We start from the raw sequence: 18526 nt of genomic DNA on the forward strand, positions 1-18526 counted from the left end.
GAGTACAAACTCCCGCCAATCTGTGTACGTAATAAATAAATATGATTGTGTCGCACCTGAATCGGTGTGGATCTGAAATCAACTTTTACTTTACTGAGGGAAGAAAATAATTAAAATACGTGAAGAAGAAGAGTAACTTTTATGATAGATCCATCAGGTGTGTGATAAAGAGCGATTGTGTAAATAAATGAAAAGGTAAATGAGGAATGGTTAGCCTACCTTTGTATCCTACCTTACTTCCGGTGTATATCCACGTGTGTTCACGATTTGGGTCTTGGGGAAGTTTGGTCCATTGAGAGCCGGTTGGACCAATAGGGAGAGATCGACGTGGTTTGTTCTTCTTCCCCCTTATGGACTCCGTGCTGGGGGTCGTGAACCGAGACCCCCCGAGCTGCGCCCCCGATCCGCGATCCTCGGACTCCAAGTGGAGCTCTGATGGAGGGAAGAGAGGGGGTCCAGGAGGGGTTGATGAGATCTGTGGGTTCAAGATCCTGGACGTTCAGAACCTTCCTGTTGGAGGGGATGGGACACACCTGGGACCAGGTACGTGGTTCTCTCGACCAGGTGAATAATATTGTGATGTTTATACACCGCATGATTTACCTTTTCTCATTAATTTGTTCAACTGAACCTGTAAATGTTTTGTAAAGTTTCTCATCGGACGAGATGTTGAATCATCGTGTGTAAACCAAATGATGGTTCTCGCAGAGATTAAGATCCCCCTGACAAGGACATCGCAGACCCGACGCCACCCACAATTTTTAAATGAAATATTTAACCCAAAAAGAACCCAGAGGATCAAAAATACCGAAAGGATCCAAAAGAGCCCACCGATCCAAAAGAACCAGAGGACTCAAAATACTCAAATTACCCAGAGGACCAAAAATACTCAAATGTCTCCGAGAACCCAAAAAACCCCTTCCCAACAACCCAAAAGACCCCTACCCAACAACCCAAAAGACCCTGATGATCCTGACAACTCAAAATATCCCAAAGAACCTGAGGACCCAAAAGACCCTGAAGACCCAGGAGACCAGTAAGGAGCTTAAATACCCCAAAGATGCCCAAGACCTTTTAGACCCTATCGGACCCCATATGGCCTCTTTTACCTTACTGACCCTGAGACCTGCTTTTACCCTCAAGACCATTTAGACACCTATAGATCCCTTCACCCTTTTTAGACACCTATAGATCCCTTCACCCTTTTTAGACCTTTACACTCCTTAAGTCCATTTAGACCCCTTAGACATTATCATTTTGACCCCCTACACCTTTCACACAGATTAGACACCTTGGATTTGACATCTAATCGTCTTGTTTCTTTCATCTAGTAAAACTGGACATCAAATGTTTAGTTCACGACATTCTCGTGTTAGATTGTTCATAAACATCCAGCAACATACCACCCTCTCTCGTGCTCTCTCTCTCTCTCTCTCTGAATCACTTCCTTTCCTCTCACCTGTCCCGGTCCTGGATTTTATTATCTTCAGTCAAATTCGATTTTCACCTTTTGTCCTGCTGTTCTGCCAGGAGGTAGGGTTATGCATCATGGAGCACACCCTCCACTTGTGGCCAAAATCCAACAATTTTGACTTGTATTTATTTGTAAATGAAGATGTGACAGTTTATTCAGGGTGGAAATGATGACACAATAACAATTGCACAGGAATAATTGTTGCACAATTGCACGAGTAGATGTATTTGCTCTTTAATGTGACGTGTATGTTCATAATCTTAATTTTATTACTCTCTGCTTTGTTTCTTGACAGAATCTTGTATTGTGGTGGTGAAGGTGGAACCTGAACCGACAAATGGTTCTCCCTCACAAGGTAAGAATCTAAATTAATGATAATATATTTAAGGTACTTTAATTTAGGGTAATATATTGTCCTGTTCCCGGGGGGGATTAAGATCCCCAGGGTGACGGGTGGCCGATCGAGCTTAAACTGATCGAGCTTAAACTCCGAGGCGTTCAATCAAACTGTGGCGGTGTTATTTATGTGCGTGGGAACGGAGGGTGACGAGCTTATCTAGACGGCCGGACGCGGCATGGGGTTTCTCCGATCCACCAACAATTAAACGGGGCAGGACAAGGAATGAAAGTTCAACAAATAATGGATTTAATAAAAATAAAGCCAGGGAACAAAGAATGCACACTAAACTAAAATTCTTAATTGGGGCGCCCCCACACGGACTCGTAAAACAGACACAGGGATGAATAAATGAAAATAATAAATGCATGCAGTGCATTTGCCTGCACTCCGCTGGCGTTCGTGACTGCCCGGGGTCGTCACAGGTCCCGCGTCCCTGTGCAGGAAAGCACGCACCTTGGCGCGTGGGAAAATTGCATGCTCAGTCAGGGTCGCCCAAATAGCTCAGATGGCCGAGCACTGGTACGGTTTTTCAGAGGATCTGGGTTCGATTCCTGGTCTGGGCGTGTAATTTTCCCACATATGTCAATTAATCTATCTTCTATCTTCTATATATATATAAAAGAAAGTTTTTGTTTGTTTGTTTGTTTGTCTGTACACGCTAATCTCCTGAACGGTGAAAGATAGGAGGAAACCTCTGAAACAAAAAATGTCGGGACGGACCCCGGGAAGGTTATAGGCTTGGTGGAGAGGCCGGTCGAGGCCGCCTTTGCCGGGCTGAGCCCATTTCGCAATTAAAAGCCGAGCTGAATTATCGTAGTCAATCTTCTACGGCCGCGAGTAAAAGCTGAATTATAGTAGTAAATTCATTCAAAAAGAACCAAAAATGTCGGGACAGGCCCCGGGAAGGTTAGATGCTTGGTGGTGAGGCCAGTCGAGGCCGCCTTGGCCGTGCTGGGCCCATTTCGCAATTAAAAGCTAAGCTGAATTATAGCAGTCAATCTTCTATGGCTGCGAGTAAAAGCTGAATTATAGTAGTAAATTCATTCAAAAAGAACCCGGGCAACGCCGGGTGCATTCGGCTGGTATATTTTTTCTTATCTCTATATATAAAAAGGAGGAGTGTCTGTCTGTCTTGATGTCCGCTTATAACTCAAGAACTACACATCGGAGAAAAGTTTTAGACACAGATTCGGAATCAGCATAAAATCCCGGTGGTTATAGGCGACTTTTTATTTTGATATCAATGGTTTAAAAAACCGTGCCAGCTGCAAATCCGTGGTGTAGTTTGTGGCGGCGCTATTGCCCCTTTCCGATCCCATGATGCATTGCGGTTCCGATTCGCGATAAGGTCTATGCGCTACCACCGACACTTTTCCACCTTTTCCATACCTTTTAATCAGATTTACCTTATCGTCCATCGTAACCACATTACGCTTGGAAACACTAGCATTATCCTTCTTCGGACCCATGGCTAACACAGACAGAGTAAAGGAATACTGTACGTCGCCTCTGTTGTGAATGCGAAGCAGTGGTTGCGCGTATGTACAGTATACTGTACGTACATATTTATATTTTTTTAATGTGCTTTTTATTGTATTTTAAATTGTTTTTTAGCTTCTTTTATTGTTAATTTATGTACTATTTTATTTATTTTAAATATATCTTTAAGGAAAACAAATGTTTTCACGTCCGTAGGAGTGACGTAAAGTCGCACATAATGACAAAATGCGTGCCATTTTTTCGCGCCAAGAACGAATAAACGGTTTTTTTTAAAGTTGAGATTTTATTCGAATTCAAATTTCATTAAATTCCAACTGTTGGAAACAATAATTATTTCAACTGTTGGAAATATTTTTTTGGTTAACTAATGACGGTCGATTTAATCTCGACCTTCCCCAAATGTGGAAGAGTGCGGCGCTGCAGGAGCGCAGGTGAAACCCAGGAAATACACGTTGGTGTTCACAGTGGAAATGCCCATGGACGGCATCGTGGTTAATGGCATCGTGGTTAACGGCATCGTCGTTAACGGCATCGTGGTTAACGGCATCGTGGTTAACGGCATCGTGGTTAACGGCATCGTGGTTAACGGCATTGCTACGAATTCCTTCTGGGAATCTGACCCAAGCCACAATCTCCCAAACCCATATCCGTGCAAGTCCTTCTCTCCCAGACATGGTAATGACTAACGTACCCTCCGACCTCCCCTCATCCTGCTTCCAGGCCCTGGGCTCCTCTGGCTTTGCCGATTGTGAGAGTCCAAAGCTTTTTAGCTCCAGTCAGAGCTGACTCGGTGCTGCAAAGTCTGCCATTTCAATCGTTGTGGGACGGGTCGGGTGTTGTGGGACGGGTCGGGTGTTGTGGGAGGGGTCGGGTGTTGTGGGACGGGTCGGGTGTTGTGGGACGGGTCGGGTGTTGTGGGACGGGTCGGGTGTTGTGGGACGGGTCGGGTGTTGTGGGACTGGTCGGGTGTTGTGGGACTGGTCGGGTGTTGTGGGACGGGTCGGGTGTTGTGGGACTGGTCGGGTGTTGTGGGACGGGTCGGGTATTGTGGGACGGGTCGGGTACTGTGGGACGGGTCGGGTACTGTGGGACGGGTCGGGTACTGTGGGACGGGTCGGGTACTGTGGGACGGGTCGGGTACTGTGGGACGGGTCGGGTACTGTGGGACGGGTCGGGTACTGTGGGACGGGTCGGGTACTGTGGGACGGGTCGGGTACTGTGGGACGGGTCGGGTACTGTGGGACGGGTCGGGTACTGTGGGACGGGTCGGGTACTGTGGGACGGGTCGGGTACTGTGGGACGGGTCGGGTACTGTGGGACGGGTCGGGTACTGTGGGACGGGTCGGGTACTGTGGGACGGCTCGGGTACTGTGGGACAGGTCGGGTATTGTGGGATGGGTGATGTTGAAGCGATCGTCAGAACGATGTTGTATCGAGACCAGAATCCCGCTCGGTTGACAGTCACACTGCCAAAGATAGGCAAAAGTGTCCTCAAGAGGCGGCTGGGAAATCACACCTTCGGGTATGGACGTTCAACGGCTCCCAATTGACGAACCGCAAATTCCCACTCAAAATCCACGTTACACACACACACCAGATTAACGTCTGAATGGTTGTGAAAATGGTTGAAGCGAGGTGAAGAACCTGGAGCGATGCGAAATCAGGCGCGAGACATAACGTCATGTAGGCAATGTACTGTGATATTGCTCTAAAATATACATGTTCTTTTCATCATATATTTGTCTTATTCTTATTCAACCCGGGCGAAGCCGGGTACCTCAGCTAGTTATATATACAGACTAGGCATTTAATATGGAATTTTTTTTTGTTCTTGACTTGGGTTTACTTTCTTAACTCAGTATATTAATCTGGTGAGTTTCTTTTACACTTTGGTGATTTATTTGTTAAAAGAACCATGTCACTGATTGTCTGTCGCAGCAAGAAGTCAACAACAGGATTATATCACAGGTGGCGTGGCAAAATGTACGGACAGGTGCATTTGACGATTGGCTTCACAGTCGGGTATACAAGGGTTGTTGCGTTCTGTATTGGAAAACAACTGCTGCACGTCTCTAAAAGTTATTGCCGCTTCCTCTGGAGATGGTCCGTCAACTCGACAATGCTGTTTGTCATGGAGTGGTGGCTTTACGAAATTACAGCATGAAAGAGCGTGCTATTGCTCGGCAGTATGGCATCACTCAAGTCAGGTGTCAAATATCCTGAAACGAAATGCTCAGAGGGGTGTCCCGACTCCAATACCGAGGCCAGGACGTGCCCGCAGAACCACAAGGAGGGATGATCGCCAGCTGCACCGGTTAGTCCGCAATGGCCGTACCAAGTCAGCTAATCGGCTTAGGGCTGAGTGGCAGCAACTGACAAATGTGCCTGTATCCAGAAGGCGAGTCAACCAACGACTGGTTCAAGCAGGCTATCGTGCCGGGCGTCCCCTGAGAAAGCCACGCCTGACCAGACAACACTGCCAGCGCCGATTGTAGTGGGCCAGAGAGCACCGTCAATGGCAGCCAGGACACTGGAATCATGTGATCTTCAGTGACGAGTCTAGATTTCTGGTCTATCGTCAAGATGGCCGCATCCGAGTGTGCAGACAAGTGCATGAAGCCTTCAACAAAGATTGTATACTGCCAAGAGTCCAAGCTGGAGGTGGTGGGGTGACCGTTTGGGCTGCTTTTCATGCAGGGGGCAAAACTGACCTGGTTGTTCTGAATGGAATCCTGAACCAGTTCAAGTACAGGGCCATTCTGGAAGAAACATTGCTTCCATTTGCTCGTGCAGCCTTTCGAGGAAACTTTGTCTTCCAAGATGACAATGCACGGCCTCATCGTGCTCGCATGATCCAACACTTTCTTGCTGACCGTGGTGTAGAGCATATGGAGTGGCCTGCCATGTCCCCGGATATGAATCTGATAGAGAACTTGTGGGCAGAATTAACGCATCAAATCGACCACTTGGACCAGCAGCCTGCATCTGTGCGTGAATTGCAGCAGACTATTGTCACTGCATGGCAAGCGATTCCTGTCCAAACCTTGGCAAATCTCGTGAACAGCATGCCTCAACGTGTACGTGCTCTCCTGAATGCTCGTGGGGGTTACACGAAGTACTGAACTGTAATTTTACTGTCGGTAATCCCAGTCGTAATTTAACTTTTGTTAAAAAATTTTTTGGCTAATGTGCAAAATAAAGAGATACTTCTGGAAAACGTACAGAAGTTTAACACAGTACTGTACATGAATTGAGTTCGATATCAGTTTACATCACTTTCAAGGATCAATTTATTTGTTTTGAAATGTCAAATGTGGTTTTTGTTTCTTTTAAAGGTCACATTAACAAAATCTCGAATAATTTCAACATAATTCCAATGAACTTTTGGTTCTAAGACATCTTGAAAAGTAAGTTCACCCCCACAAAAAAATATTCCATATTAAATGCCAAGTCTGTATAAAAGAAAGTTTTTGTGTTTGTCTGCACGCGCTAATCTCCCGAACGGTGAAAGATAGGAGGAAACCTCTGAAACAAAAAATGTCGGGACGGGCCCCGGGAAGATTATAGGCTCGGTGGCGAGGCCGGTCGACGGTGCTTCGGCCGGGCTGGGCCCATGTCGCAATTAAAAACTGAGCTGTATTATAGTAGTCAATCTTCTACGGCCACGAGTAAAAGCTGAATTGTAGTCGTAAATTCATTCAAAAAGAACCCGGGCAACGCCGGGTGCTTTCGGCTAGTTAGTTATAATCCTGTTCATTAATGTAAAATAATCGATATTATATTTAAGGGAATGTTACTTGATGATGGTAATTGTGTTGTGAAGTATTGAGTTTGGATTCCACAATGTTATATTTTGTTCTCGCATGTTTTGCTTTCCTCGACTTGTTTTCGCAATATCACCAAAGGTTGACGGACGTTATAGTGGAAGCTGAAATGAACCCTCCCGACGTGCACATGCATACCATCACGTGATTGGGTCCCGCTCCAGACACATAGTAATCACTTTGGAACCATGCCCTGTGAACCTTTTCTACAGATCGACCATTATAATTGATTTGGTTTATGCCGAAGCACACCCGAGCGGTGAGAATGTGCCTCATGCTTCAATTGGGATCTAAACCCCGTTGGTTATAAATTGGGTTTTGTAAACAACTTGACCCCGAAAGGCCTTTTCCAAGTCAAACTGGACACGATTGAATACTTGGAAAAAGAAGCAGCACAAATGCTTTGTTTGAGCTATTAAATGCATTATGGAACTGGAAATGGAACTTTTTTTTTTAATGGAGAGTTCATTGAACACCTTACCTGGAACAGTGTTCAATTATATGATTGAACTGAAATAAAATAATGATTTTAAACGTCGTATGAAAAAATTCTGGAATTTTAGCGCCATTGATGGATGGTCTCTTATGCACCACCGTATCATCTAACACTAGCCAGGGTACCCGGTGTTGCCAGTTTTGTTCTAAACCTGTTGGCATTTTAAAGAAATCTTCGTATTTTTTGTGGTGCCCAAAACACTTCCATACAACCACTGAGGAATGAAGTCGGAGGTCATTTAATATTTCCTTTCACATACACCACTGGTCAAAAGTTTTAGAACACCTCAATTTTCCCACTTTTTATTGAAATTTACGCAGTTTAATGTCCAGTGAATAACCTGAAATGGTACAAAGGTAAGCAGTAAACTGCTCGAGGTTAAAAAAAAGTTTAGGTTAGCAAGAACGGGAAAATAATGTAAATTGCAGTTATATTGTAAAAAAAAAAAGGCCTTCTTCAGGGAACAAGAAATGGGTTAACAACTTACAGCTGTTCTGCAGCAATGTAAGTAAATTAAGCCTTGAAAGTTGATGCAAACAATTCCTTCAGGTGTCCCAACCTCTGCTGATTACTTGATTACAAACCCCCTGTCTGTATAAAAGCAGTATTGGAACAGACTGTTATTACACCTTCTGAAGCATTATTTGGACAATATTGCACTGCAGGAAGTAGTATATTGGAAACTGGAGGAAACTCTGACGGGAAGAGGTCTGGCAGACCCAAAGCCACAACAGAATCAGAAGACAAGTTTCTGAAAGTCAACAGATTGTATGATAGGTGGCTCACAGGACAACAGCTTCGAGCACAGCTTAACACTGGTCGAAGTAAGCAAGTCTCAGTTTCAACTGTGAAGACAGGACTTCGAGCTGCAGGTTTGACAGGTCGAGTGGCAGTAAGAAAGCCATTGCTAAGATGGAAAAATAAGAAAAAGAGGCTTGCCTGGGCCATGAAGCACCGCCAGTGGACTACTGAAGACTGGAAGAAGGTCTTATGGACCGATGAATCAAAATTTGAAATCTTTGGTTCATCACGCAGGGTTTTTGTATGCCGTCAAGTAGGCGAAAGGATGGTTCCTCAGTGTGTGGCACCAACTGTCAAACATGAAGGAGGAAGCGTGATGGTCTGCGGCTCTTTCGCTGGATCCAGAGTCGGCAACTTGCACAGAGTGACTGGCACCCTGAACCAAAAGGGCGACCACAGCATTTTGCAGTGCCATGCAATACCCGCTGGTATATGCCTAGTTGGTCAGGGGTTCATCCTACAGCAAGATAATTACCCTAAACACACCTCCAGACTATGTCAAAACTACCTTCGAGGAAAAGAACAAGACGGTAGGCTTCAAATCATGGAATGGCCAGCACAGTCTCCAGATTTAAACTCCATCGAGCTGTTTTGGGATGAACTGGACAGAAGGGTGAAAGCAAAGCAACCTACAAGTGCAACACATTTGTGGGAATTTCTGCAAGTGTTGGGAAGAACTTCCCGAACAATATTTGATTTCCATTGTAGAAAGAATGCCACGAGTGTGTTCGGGGGTTATATCTCCAAAAGGTGGCTACTTTGCTGAATCCAAGATTTTAATTAAATTTTGTTAAACAAAATGATTCTATGATTTCTTTTTTATCTCAAAAGAAGAAGAAGCCGTACTACCAAATTCGTACACTTCCGGAATTGTTTGATTTACTTGTATTCAAATGTCTGGTAATTGTTTTGTATTTATTTATGCGAATGTGTACTTGTGTATTACTGTCATTAATATAAAAAGGCTACTGCACTATCGAGCGATTTTATTTTATTTATTTATTTATTTTTAACTCCAAAAATCAGCCATCTCTGAATAAAACGTGGACACACACACAGACAACTCGCGTATATATATATATATTATATATATAATATATAATATATTGTATATATATATTATAATATTTATATATATATATATATATATATATATATATATATATATATATATATATATATATATATATATATATATATACACACACACACAGACTTGGCATTTAATATGGAATATATTTTTTTTCTTGACTTGGGTTTACTTTCTGAACTCAGTATATCAATCTGGTGAGTTTCTTTTACCCTTCGGTGATGTCTTTGTTGAAAGAACCATGTCACTGATTGTCTTTCGCAGCAAGAAGTCAATAACAGGATTATATCACAGGTGGCGTGACAAAATGTAAGGACAGGTACATTTGACGATTGGCTTCACAATCGGGTATACAAGGGTTGTTGCATTCTGTATTAGTGGAAAACAACTGCTGCACGTCTACAAAAGTTATTGCCGCTTCCTCTGGAGATGGTCCGTCAACTTGACAATGCTGTTTGTCATGGAGTGGTGGCTTTACGAAATTCTGGCATGAAACAGCGTGCTATTGCTCAGCAGTATGGCATCACTCAAGGTCAGGTGTCAAAGATCCTGAAACGAAATGCTCAGAGGGGTGTCCCTACTCCAATACTGAGGCCAGGACGTCCACGCAGAACCACAAGGAGAGATGATCGCCAGCTGCACCGGTTAGTCTGCAATGGCCGTACCAAGTCAGCTAATCGGCTTAGGGCTGAGTGGCAGCAACTGACAAATGTGCCTGTATCCAGAAGGCTAGTCAACCAACGACTGGTTCAAGCAGGCTATCGTGCCAGGCATCCCCTGAGAAAGCCACGCCTGACCAGACAACACAGCCAGCACCGATTACAGTGGGCCAGAGTGCACCGTCAATGGCAGCCAGGACACTGGAATCACGTGACCTTCAGTGACGAGTCTAGATTTCTGGTCTATCGTCAAGATGGCCGCGTCCGAGTGCGCAGACAAGTGCATGAAGCCCACAACGAAGATGGTATAGTGCCAAGAGTCCACGCTGGAGGTGGTGGGGTGACCGTTTGGGCTGCTTTTCATGCAGGGGGCAAAACTGACCTGGTTGTTCTGAATGGAAACCTGAACCAGTTCAAGTACAGGGTCATTCTGGAAGAAACATTGCTTCCATTTGCTTGTGCAGCCTTTCGAGGAAACTTTGTCTTCCAAGATGACAATGCACGGCCTCATCGTGCTCGCATGATCCAACACTTTCTTGCTGACCGTGGTGTAGAGCATATGGAGTGGCCTGCCATGTCCCCGGATATGAATCCGATAGAGAACTTGTGGGCAGAATTAACGCGTCAAATCGACAACTTGGACCAGCAGCCTACATCTGTGCGTGAATTGCAGCAGACTATTGTCACTGCATGGCAAGCGATTCCTATCCAAACCTTGGCAAATCTCGTGCTCTCCTGAATGCTCGTGGGGGTTACACGAAGTACTGAACTGTAATTTTACTGTCCGTAATCCCAGTCATAATTTAGCTTTTGTTTTTGTTGAAATTTTTTTTGGCTAATGTGCAAAATAAAGAGATACTTCTGGAAAACGTACAGAAGTTTAACACAGTACTGTCCGTGAATTGAGTTCGATATCAGTTTACATCACTTTCAAGGATCAATTTATTTGCTTCGAAATGTCAAATGTGGTTTTTGTTTCTTTTAAAGGTCACATTAACAAAATCTGGAATAATTTCAACATAATTCCAATGAACTTTTGGTTCTAAGTCATCTTGAAAAGTAAGTTCACCCCCACAAAAAAAAATATTCCATATTAAATGCCAAGTCTGTATATATATATATATATATATAAATCGGGATTTAAATTTAATTCAAAAATTGATCCAGACGTCTATTCTCTTTCAAACATTCAAACCGACAGAGGTAGTTATTTATCACAGCATCTGTAGAATTTTCACCCTTTTACTCAATTCCTTTTCACTGTTATTTGGCGGAGCAAAAAGTCAACTGAGCTTTATAGATATTTATATTTCAGAGCACATTGAGACATTAAACTGCGTAAATTTCAATAAAAACTGGAAAAATTGAGGTGTTCTAAAACTTCTGACCAGTAGTGTAGCTACAAACGCGGAGGCACTAGCACTAGCGAGCGATTATTTAAAATTAAAAAAAAATCCAAAAAGAAAGAAAGAAAAAACTTTTTCCCCAATTTTTTTTAAAAACAGTATTTGCATAAAACACTTCTGAGCACTCACTGATGAACCTCTGAAAGTTTGAAGATCTATTTGAACATTCTTGAGAAAAATGGCGATAAACCCGCACGGACAGCACTCTTATGGCACAGATTATTATTATTATTATTATTATTTTTTTGGAATACAGAATCGAGGCTCGTGAAAGAGCTAAAACTACTGCTACTGCTACTGTTTAGCAGTAGTTGATGTCCAACTACTGCTAAACTTAAGTATTTTGAAAGTATCAAAAAGGGGATTTGTGTTCTGCAGTGCTCAAGTAGGTAATTAAATTGAAATAAAAGAGACTTTAAAGGTCGTAGACAAAAAAATCTGGAAGTTTACTGCTGTGTCACTGTCGATTACACCACCTTATTGAACATGTTACATGAGTTAATTTTTCCTGTTGTTTGTGTCCTTTATAATAACCTTAAGAATACAAAGTTTCCTGTTTGGAATGATTTTCAAGTTTGTTTGACTGACAGCAGAGTAAAAATGTTATCTCGTTACTCTCTTGCACATGTGTAATCGAGACAAATTTGGAGAAAGTTCTGCGAAACTCCACATTTCTTTTCCTATTTGTGTTCAAAATATAACATTCAATTGAGATCAAGTTGTTCGTCGATCTTACGCTGATGTTTGTGGACGGATGGACGGGCAGACAGACATAAGTGAACCATTTCCTTAACCTTGCTTTTCACTTCGTGTGCTTGGGGTAATAAATGAGAGACCAGGATAACAGGAACAACAAGTACAAAAAGTTTTAATTAAAACAAAAGCCGCGTCGATGTTACACAATGCCTAGATGCAGCTGTGCCTATAACGTCGATGTTATAGGCACAGGACATTCCTATTGATTCGATTACTTGATGTTATTTTTGTGCAAAGTGAAAATATATCTCGGCAATTTCCCGTGTATGGCGACAAATTTTTAATATATCTCGGCATTTTCCCGTCTGTTATTTCAGGCGGTGTATGACTGACCATGCCGCGATTTTAAAAAAATATATCTCGGCAATTTCCCGTGTGTGGCGACACGTGAACGAAGCTATGCTCCTCTCTCCACATTATTGTGACGACGTATAAATTAAATATTTCATCGTGACGATTGTCATCAAATGGACGAATTTTAAATATATCTCGGCATTTTCCCGTCTGTTATTTCGGGCAGTGTATGACTGACCATGCCGCGATTTAAACAAAATATATATATCTCGGCATTTTCCCGTCTGTTATTTCGGGCGGTGTATGACTGACCATGCCGCGATTTAAAAAAAAAATATCTCAATGGACTTGAAGTTACATGCCTTTGAGAATTCATTTCGTTCTATAAAGGGCAACTTTCATCGGATTTTCTTCCCGTTTTTTTTCAACCGAGTCTAAAACTATGTTAGCGACTGTGAAAAATGAAATGATATATCGAATTTGATTTGAAATAAAACTGTGTGAGAGAGGAAGACACCACGGGCCTACAAAACAGGCCTCAAAGCTATGCGAGTTAATAAAATGGTGGATATTTGTTTATATGAAGCCTCTCCCACAATGGGTGGAGCTATGGTTCCCAGAATGGGTGGAGCTTTGAGGTTTTGTCTTCTCTGCAAGAACAAGAACAAGAACAAGAAGAACAACAACAACAACAGCAGAGGGCACTCTATTAGCAGCGTCTGCGACGCGGCTAAGAACGCTACGGATCGAGACAAGTGTGACAATCAAATAAAACACTGTGAAGATGCTTTATCATGTGCTTGTGAAGATGCTTTATCATGTGCTTGTGAAGATGCTTTATCATGTGCTTGTGAAGGTGCTTTGTCATGTGCTTGTGAAGGTGCTTTGTCATGTGCTTGTGAAGGTGCTTTGTCATGTGCTTGTGAAGGTGCTTTGTCATGTGCTTGTGAAGGTGCTTCATCAGGTGCTTGTAAAGGTCAACATCTCCCTGGCCATTCTCAGAGAACAGCTTCAGCGCTGGCGAGGCTGGCAGTTTAATCAAACAAACTAGCAGGAACTGCAAGCAGCCGTCATGCTTTAGGACTCGTCTCCTTTATCTACTGCCCCTGATATTAACTCGGCCTGGGGATTTTTTCACATAAACCTGCTCTTCCTTATGCACAGATTCATCCCATCTCGTCTTCAGTTATCCTGCCCATCCTCCCACCCATGATACACTGAATCCTGTGGAAGCAATTGCCGTTACTCTGGGATTCTTTTCCTGGAAGGCAAATCTGACCGATGGCAACCTCAGATCATCACACAAAGCCCGCAATAAGTGCGTGCCCACTCTCAGGAAAGCCGGAAAACAACATCTGTCCAACCTCAAGATTGAATTGAACCTCAAGATTGAACCTCAAGATTGAATTTTCAAACTTGTCCCCCTCCTCTAAAACCTGATGGTGCCTTGTCAAGTTTGTCTCTGGTGTATGCTCCCCTTCCATCCCTCCCCTCACTTCAAATGGCACCTCAGCTGACTCCGCTCGTCAGAAGACTGAATGCGTCAATTCTGTGTTTGCTTTCCAATCTTGTGTCCTCAACTCCACTCTCTGTCTCTCTGTACCCACCCATTCCAGTCACAACCAACTGCTCCTGGACTCTGTATAATTTAATTTTTTTGTTTAGAAGCTGGAGAAGGTCATTTCAACCATCGATTCTGACTCTGCAACTGGATCAGACAGCATCAGCTCATGTATCCCACAAACCTGCTCTGCTGTTCTTACACATCTTCTCTCTGCCATTTTCATCCTGCCATTTGCCCTTAGGACATCTGGCATCTGCTTAGAAGTCAACTAAACTACACATTTGTCCACCCCACGCCTCATCTGTCCACCCGACCCCTCATCTTGTCCACCCCACGCCTCATCTTGTCCACCCCACCCCTCATCTGGTTCACCCCACCCCTCATCTTGTCCTCCCCACCCCTCATCTTGTCCTCCCCACACCTCATCTTGTCCTCCCCACGCCTCATCGTGTCCACCCCACGCCTCATCGTGTCCACCCCACGCCTCATCGTGTCCACCCCACGCCTCATCGTGTCCACCCCACGCCTCGTGTCCACCCCACGCCTCGTGTCCACCCCACGCCTCATCGTGTCCACCCCACGCCTCATCGTGTCCACCCCACGCCTCATCGTGTCCACCCCACGCCTCATCGTGTCCACCCCACGCCTCATCGTGTCCACCCAATGCCTCATCGTGTCCACCCCACGCCTCATCTTGTCCACACCACGCCTCATCTTGTCCACCCCACGCCTCATCTTGTCCACCCCACGCCTCATCTTGTCCACCCCACGCCTCATCTTGTCCACCCCACGCCTCATCTTGTCCACCCCACGCCTCATCTTGTCCACCCCACGCCTCATCTTGTCCACCCCACGCCTCATCTTGTCCACCCCATGCCCAATTTTGTCCACCTCACGCCTCATCTTGTCCGCCCCACGCCTCATCTTGTCCGCCCCACGCCTCATCTTGTCCACCCCACCCCTCATCTGGTTCACCCCACCCCTCATCTTGTCCTCCCCACCCCTCATCTTGCCCTCCCCACACCTCATCTTGTCCTCCCCACGCCTCATCGTGTCCACCCCACGCCTCATCGTGTCCACCCCACGCCTCATCGTGTCCACCCCACGCCTCATCGTGTCCACCCCACGCCTCGTGTCCACCCCACGCCTCATCGTGTCCACCCCACGCCTCATCGTGTCCACCCCACGCCTCATCGTGTCCACCCCACGCCTCATCGTGTCCACCCCACGCCTCATCGTGTCCACCCCACGCCTCATCGTGTCCACCCCACGCCTCATCGTGTCCACCCCACGCCTCATCGTGTCCACCCCACGCCTCATCTTGTCCACCCCACGCCTCATCTTGTCCACCCCACGCCTCATCTTGTCCACCCCACGCCTCATCTTGTCCACCCCACGCCTCATCTTGTCCACCCCACGCCCAATTTTGTCCACCTCACGCCTCATCTTGTCCGCCCCACGCCTCATCTTGTCCGCCCCACGCCTCATCTTGTCTGCCCCATGCCTCATCTTGTCCACCCCACGCCTCATCTTGTCTGCCCCATGCCTCATCTTGTCCACCCCACGCCTCATCTTGTCCACCCCACGCCTCATCTTGTCCACCCCACGCCTCATCTTGTCCACCCCATGTCCACCCCATGCCTCATCTTGTCCGCCCCATGCCTCATCTTGTCCACCCCACGTCTCATCTTGTCCACCCCACGCCTCATCTTGTCCACCCCATGCCTCATCTTGTCCACCCCACGCCTCATCTTGTCCACCCCACGCCTCATCTTGTCCACCCCACGCCTCATCTTGTCCACCCCACTCCTCATCTTGTCCACCCCACGCCTCATCTTGTCCACCCCACGCCTCATCTTGTCCACCCCACTCCTCATCTTGGCCTCCCCACACCTCATCTTGTCCTCCCCACGCCTCATCTTCTCCACCCCACGCCTCATCTTCTCCACCCCACGCCTCATCTTGTCCACCCCACGCCTCATCTTGTCCACCCCACGCCTCATCTTGTCCACCCCACGCCTCATCTTGTCCACCCCACGCCTCATCTTGTCCACCCCACGCCTCATCTTGTCCACCCCACGCCTCATCTTGTCCACCCCACGCCTCATCTTGTCCACCCCACGCCTCATCTTGTCCACCCCACGCCTCATCTTGTCCACCCCACTCCTCATCTTGTCCACCCCACTCCTCATCTTGTCCTCCCCACACCTCATCTTGTCCTCCCCACGCCTCATCTTGTCCTCCCCACTCCTCATCTTCTCCACCCCACTCATCTTCTCCACCCCACTCCTCATCTTCTCCACCCCACTCCTCATCTTGTCCACCCCACTCCTCATCTTGTCCACCCCACGCCTCGTGTCCACCCCACGCCTCATCGTGTCCACCCCACGCCTCATCGTGTCCACCCCACGCCTCATCGTGTCCACCCCACGCCTCATCGTGTCCACCCCACGCCTCATCGTGTCCACCCCACGCCTCATCGTGTCCACCCCACGCCTCATCGTGTCCACCCCACGCCTCATCGTGTCCACCCCACGCCTCATCGTGTCCACCCCACGCCTCATCGTGTCCACCCCACGCCTCATCTTGTCCACCCCACGCCTCATCTTGTCCACCCCACGCCTCATCTTGTCCACCCCACGCCTCATCTTGTCCACCCCACGCCCAATTTTGTCCACCTCACGCCTCATCTTGTCCGCCCCACGCCTCATCTTGTCCACCCCATGCCTCATCTTGTTGTTTTTCTCTCCAATTTGTGGAACTTCCTTATTTTGGCTGTTTGATTCTACCCTTCCATTGAACGAGTGAAGTTGGTGATATTCCACCATCTGATGCAATCTTCCATCCCTACCTGCAATATTTTAACCCCCCACATCAGGACCAGCCTCATCTCCATCGCATCTGCTCCATCATTTGAACACCTGGCTTTTAAACTCTCTGGTCACACACAGTCAGTCATGGCTGTTGTCTACCGCCCTCCCAAACCACACCCATCATTCCTGTCTGACTTCTCCTACTTTCTGACCCAGCTATGTTCCCTCTCCCCCTCAATCCTCCTCCTTGGTGATTTCAATATCCACATGGACTCCACTGACTCCACGATAACCACTGACTTCACTGATTTACTCACCTGCTTTAACCTCACTCAACATGTCAACTTTCCTACCCATAACCGTGGTCGCATTTTGGACCTTGTCTGCTCTACTGGATTAATCTTGCACCATCTCTCTGGCTCCGACCTCACCCTCTCTGACCACTTAGCCATCACTATGACCATCAACATCCCCGCCCCAACACCAAGGCATTATCGCACTATCAACTTCCGTAAGCTAAACGCTCTTTCACCTACCTCATTCTCATCCACTCTCTCTGAAAAAATGTCCACTTCTCCCTTCGTTGACCTCCACAACCCTTCTGATCTCACTGACTACTACAAACACACTCTCCTCCTGCCTTGACCAACTTGCGCCTATAAAAACCAAAACAGTTTCTTTCACCCATTCTGCTCCCTGGTTTACCCCTGAACTCCGCCTGATGAAAACTCGTGCTCGCCAACTTGAAAGACTCCGCAATAAAACAGGTCTCACAATTCACTCCCAAGCCTACAAGGACCACCTACAACACTACAGAGATGCCCTCTCCCGCGCCCGCTCCGCCTACTACTCTCAAATTATCCACTCTGGCTCCGGAAACCCAAAAGCACTCTTCTCTACAATAAACAAACTCCTCAGCCCCCTGAACACCACCACCCAGTCATTCACAGTAGACAACTGCATCTCCTTCCTTTCATTCTTCCAACGCAAAGTTGAAAACATCTACAACAGGTTGACCACCGCCGCACCCGCTCCCCCTCAAACCACCTGCCCCCCCTTATCCTGCCATCCCCTGTCTCAATTCTCCCCAATCTCCCCTACTGACCTCTCTGAACTCCTCATATGAATGAAAACTGCCACCTGCACTCTTGACCCCATCCCCTCCAGCTTTGTCAAGGCCTCCCTTCCTGCTCTCTCTCCACTTATCATTGCAACAATAAACTCCTCCCTGTCTACAGGCATCGTCCCACCATCCCTCAAAATTGCTGCTGTTACCCCCATTCTGAAAAAAACCTGGACTCAAGCCTGACACCCTAAACAACTTCAGACCCATCTCCAACCTACCCTTTCTGTCGAAAGTTTTGGAACGCGCTGTAGCCGCTCAACTCAAACATCACCTCTCTGCCAATAACCTGTATGAAACATTCCAATCCGGATTCCGCTCCAACC

General features: G+C 46.3%; 1 protein-coding gene across 2 annotated transcripts in view; it reads left to right on the plus strand.

Moving 5' to 3' along the window:
• The first annotated feature begins 341 nt into the window (after positions 1-341).
• Positions 342-18526, plus strand: part of LOC144892233 (uncharacterized) — a 43197-nt gene continuing 25012 nt past the window's right edge. For both annotated transcript variants that reach the window (XR_013623450.1, XM_078777823.1), the window contains exons 1-2: positions 342-543; positions 1770-1829. Coding sequence is in view for 1 of the 2 variants with exons in the window: in XM_078777823.1 (XP_078633949.1) it covers positions 351-543; positions 1770-1829 (253 nt within the window). In the remaining variant the exon portion in view is untranslated. The remainder of the gene's footprint in view (positions 544-1769; positions 1830-18526) is intronic.

This window comes from Myxine glutinosa, chromosome 5 (assembly GCF_964187855.1).
Source record: "Myxine glutinosa chromosome 5, kmMyxGlut1.1, whole genome shotgun sequence".
Classification (NCBI taxonomy): Eukaryota; Metazoa; Chordata; class Myxini; order Myxiniformes; family Myxinidae; genus Myxine; species Myxine glutinosa.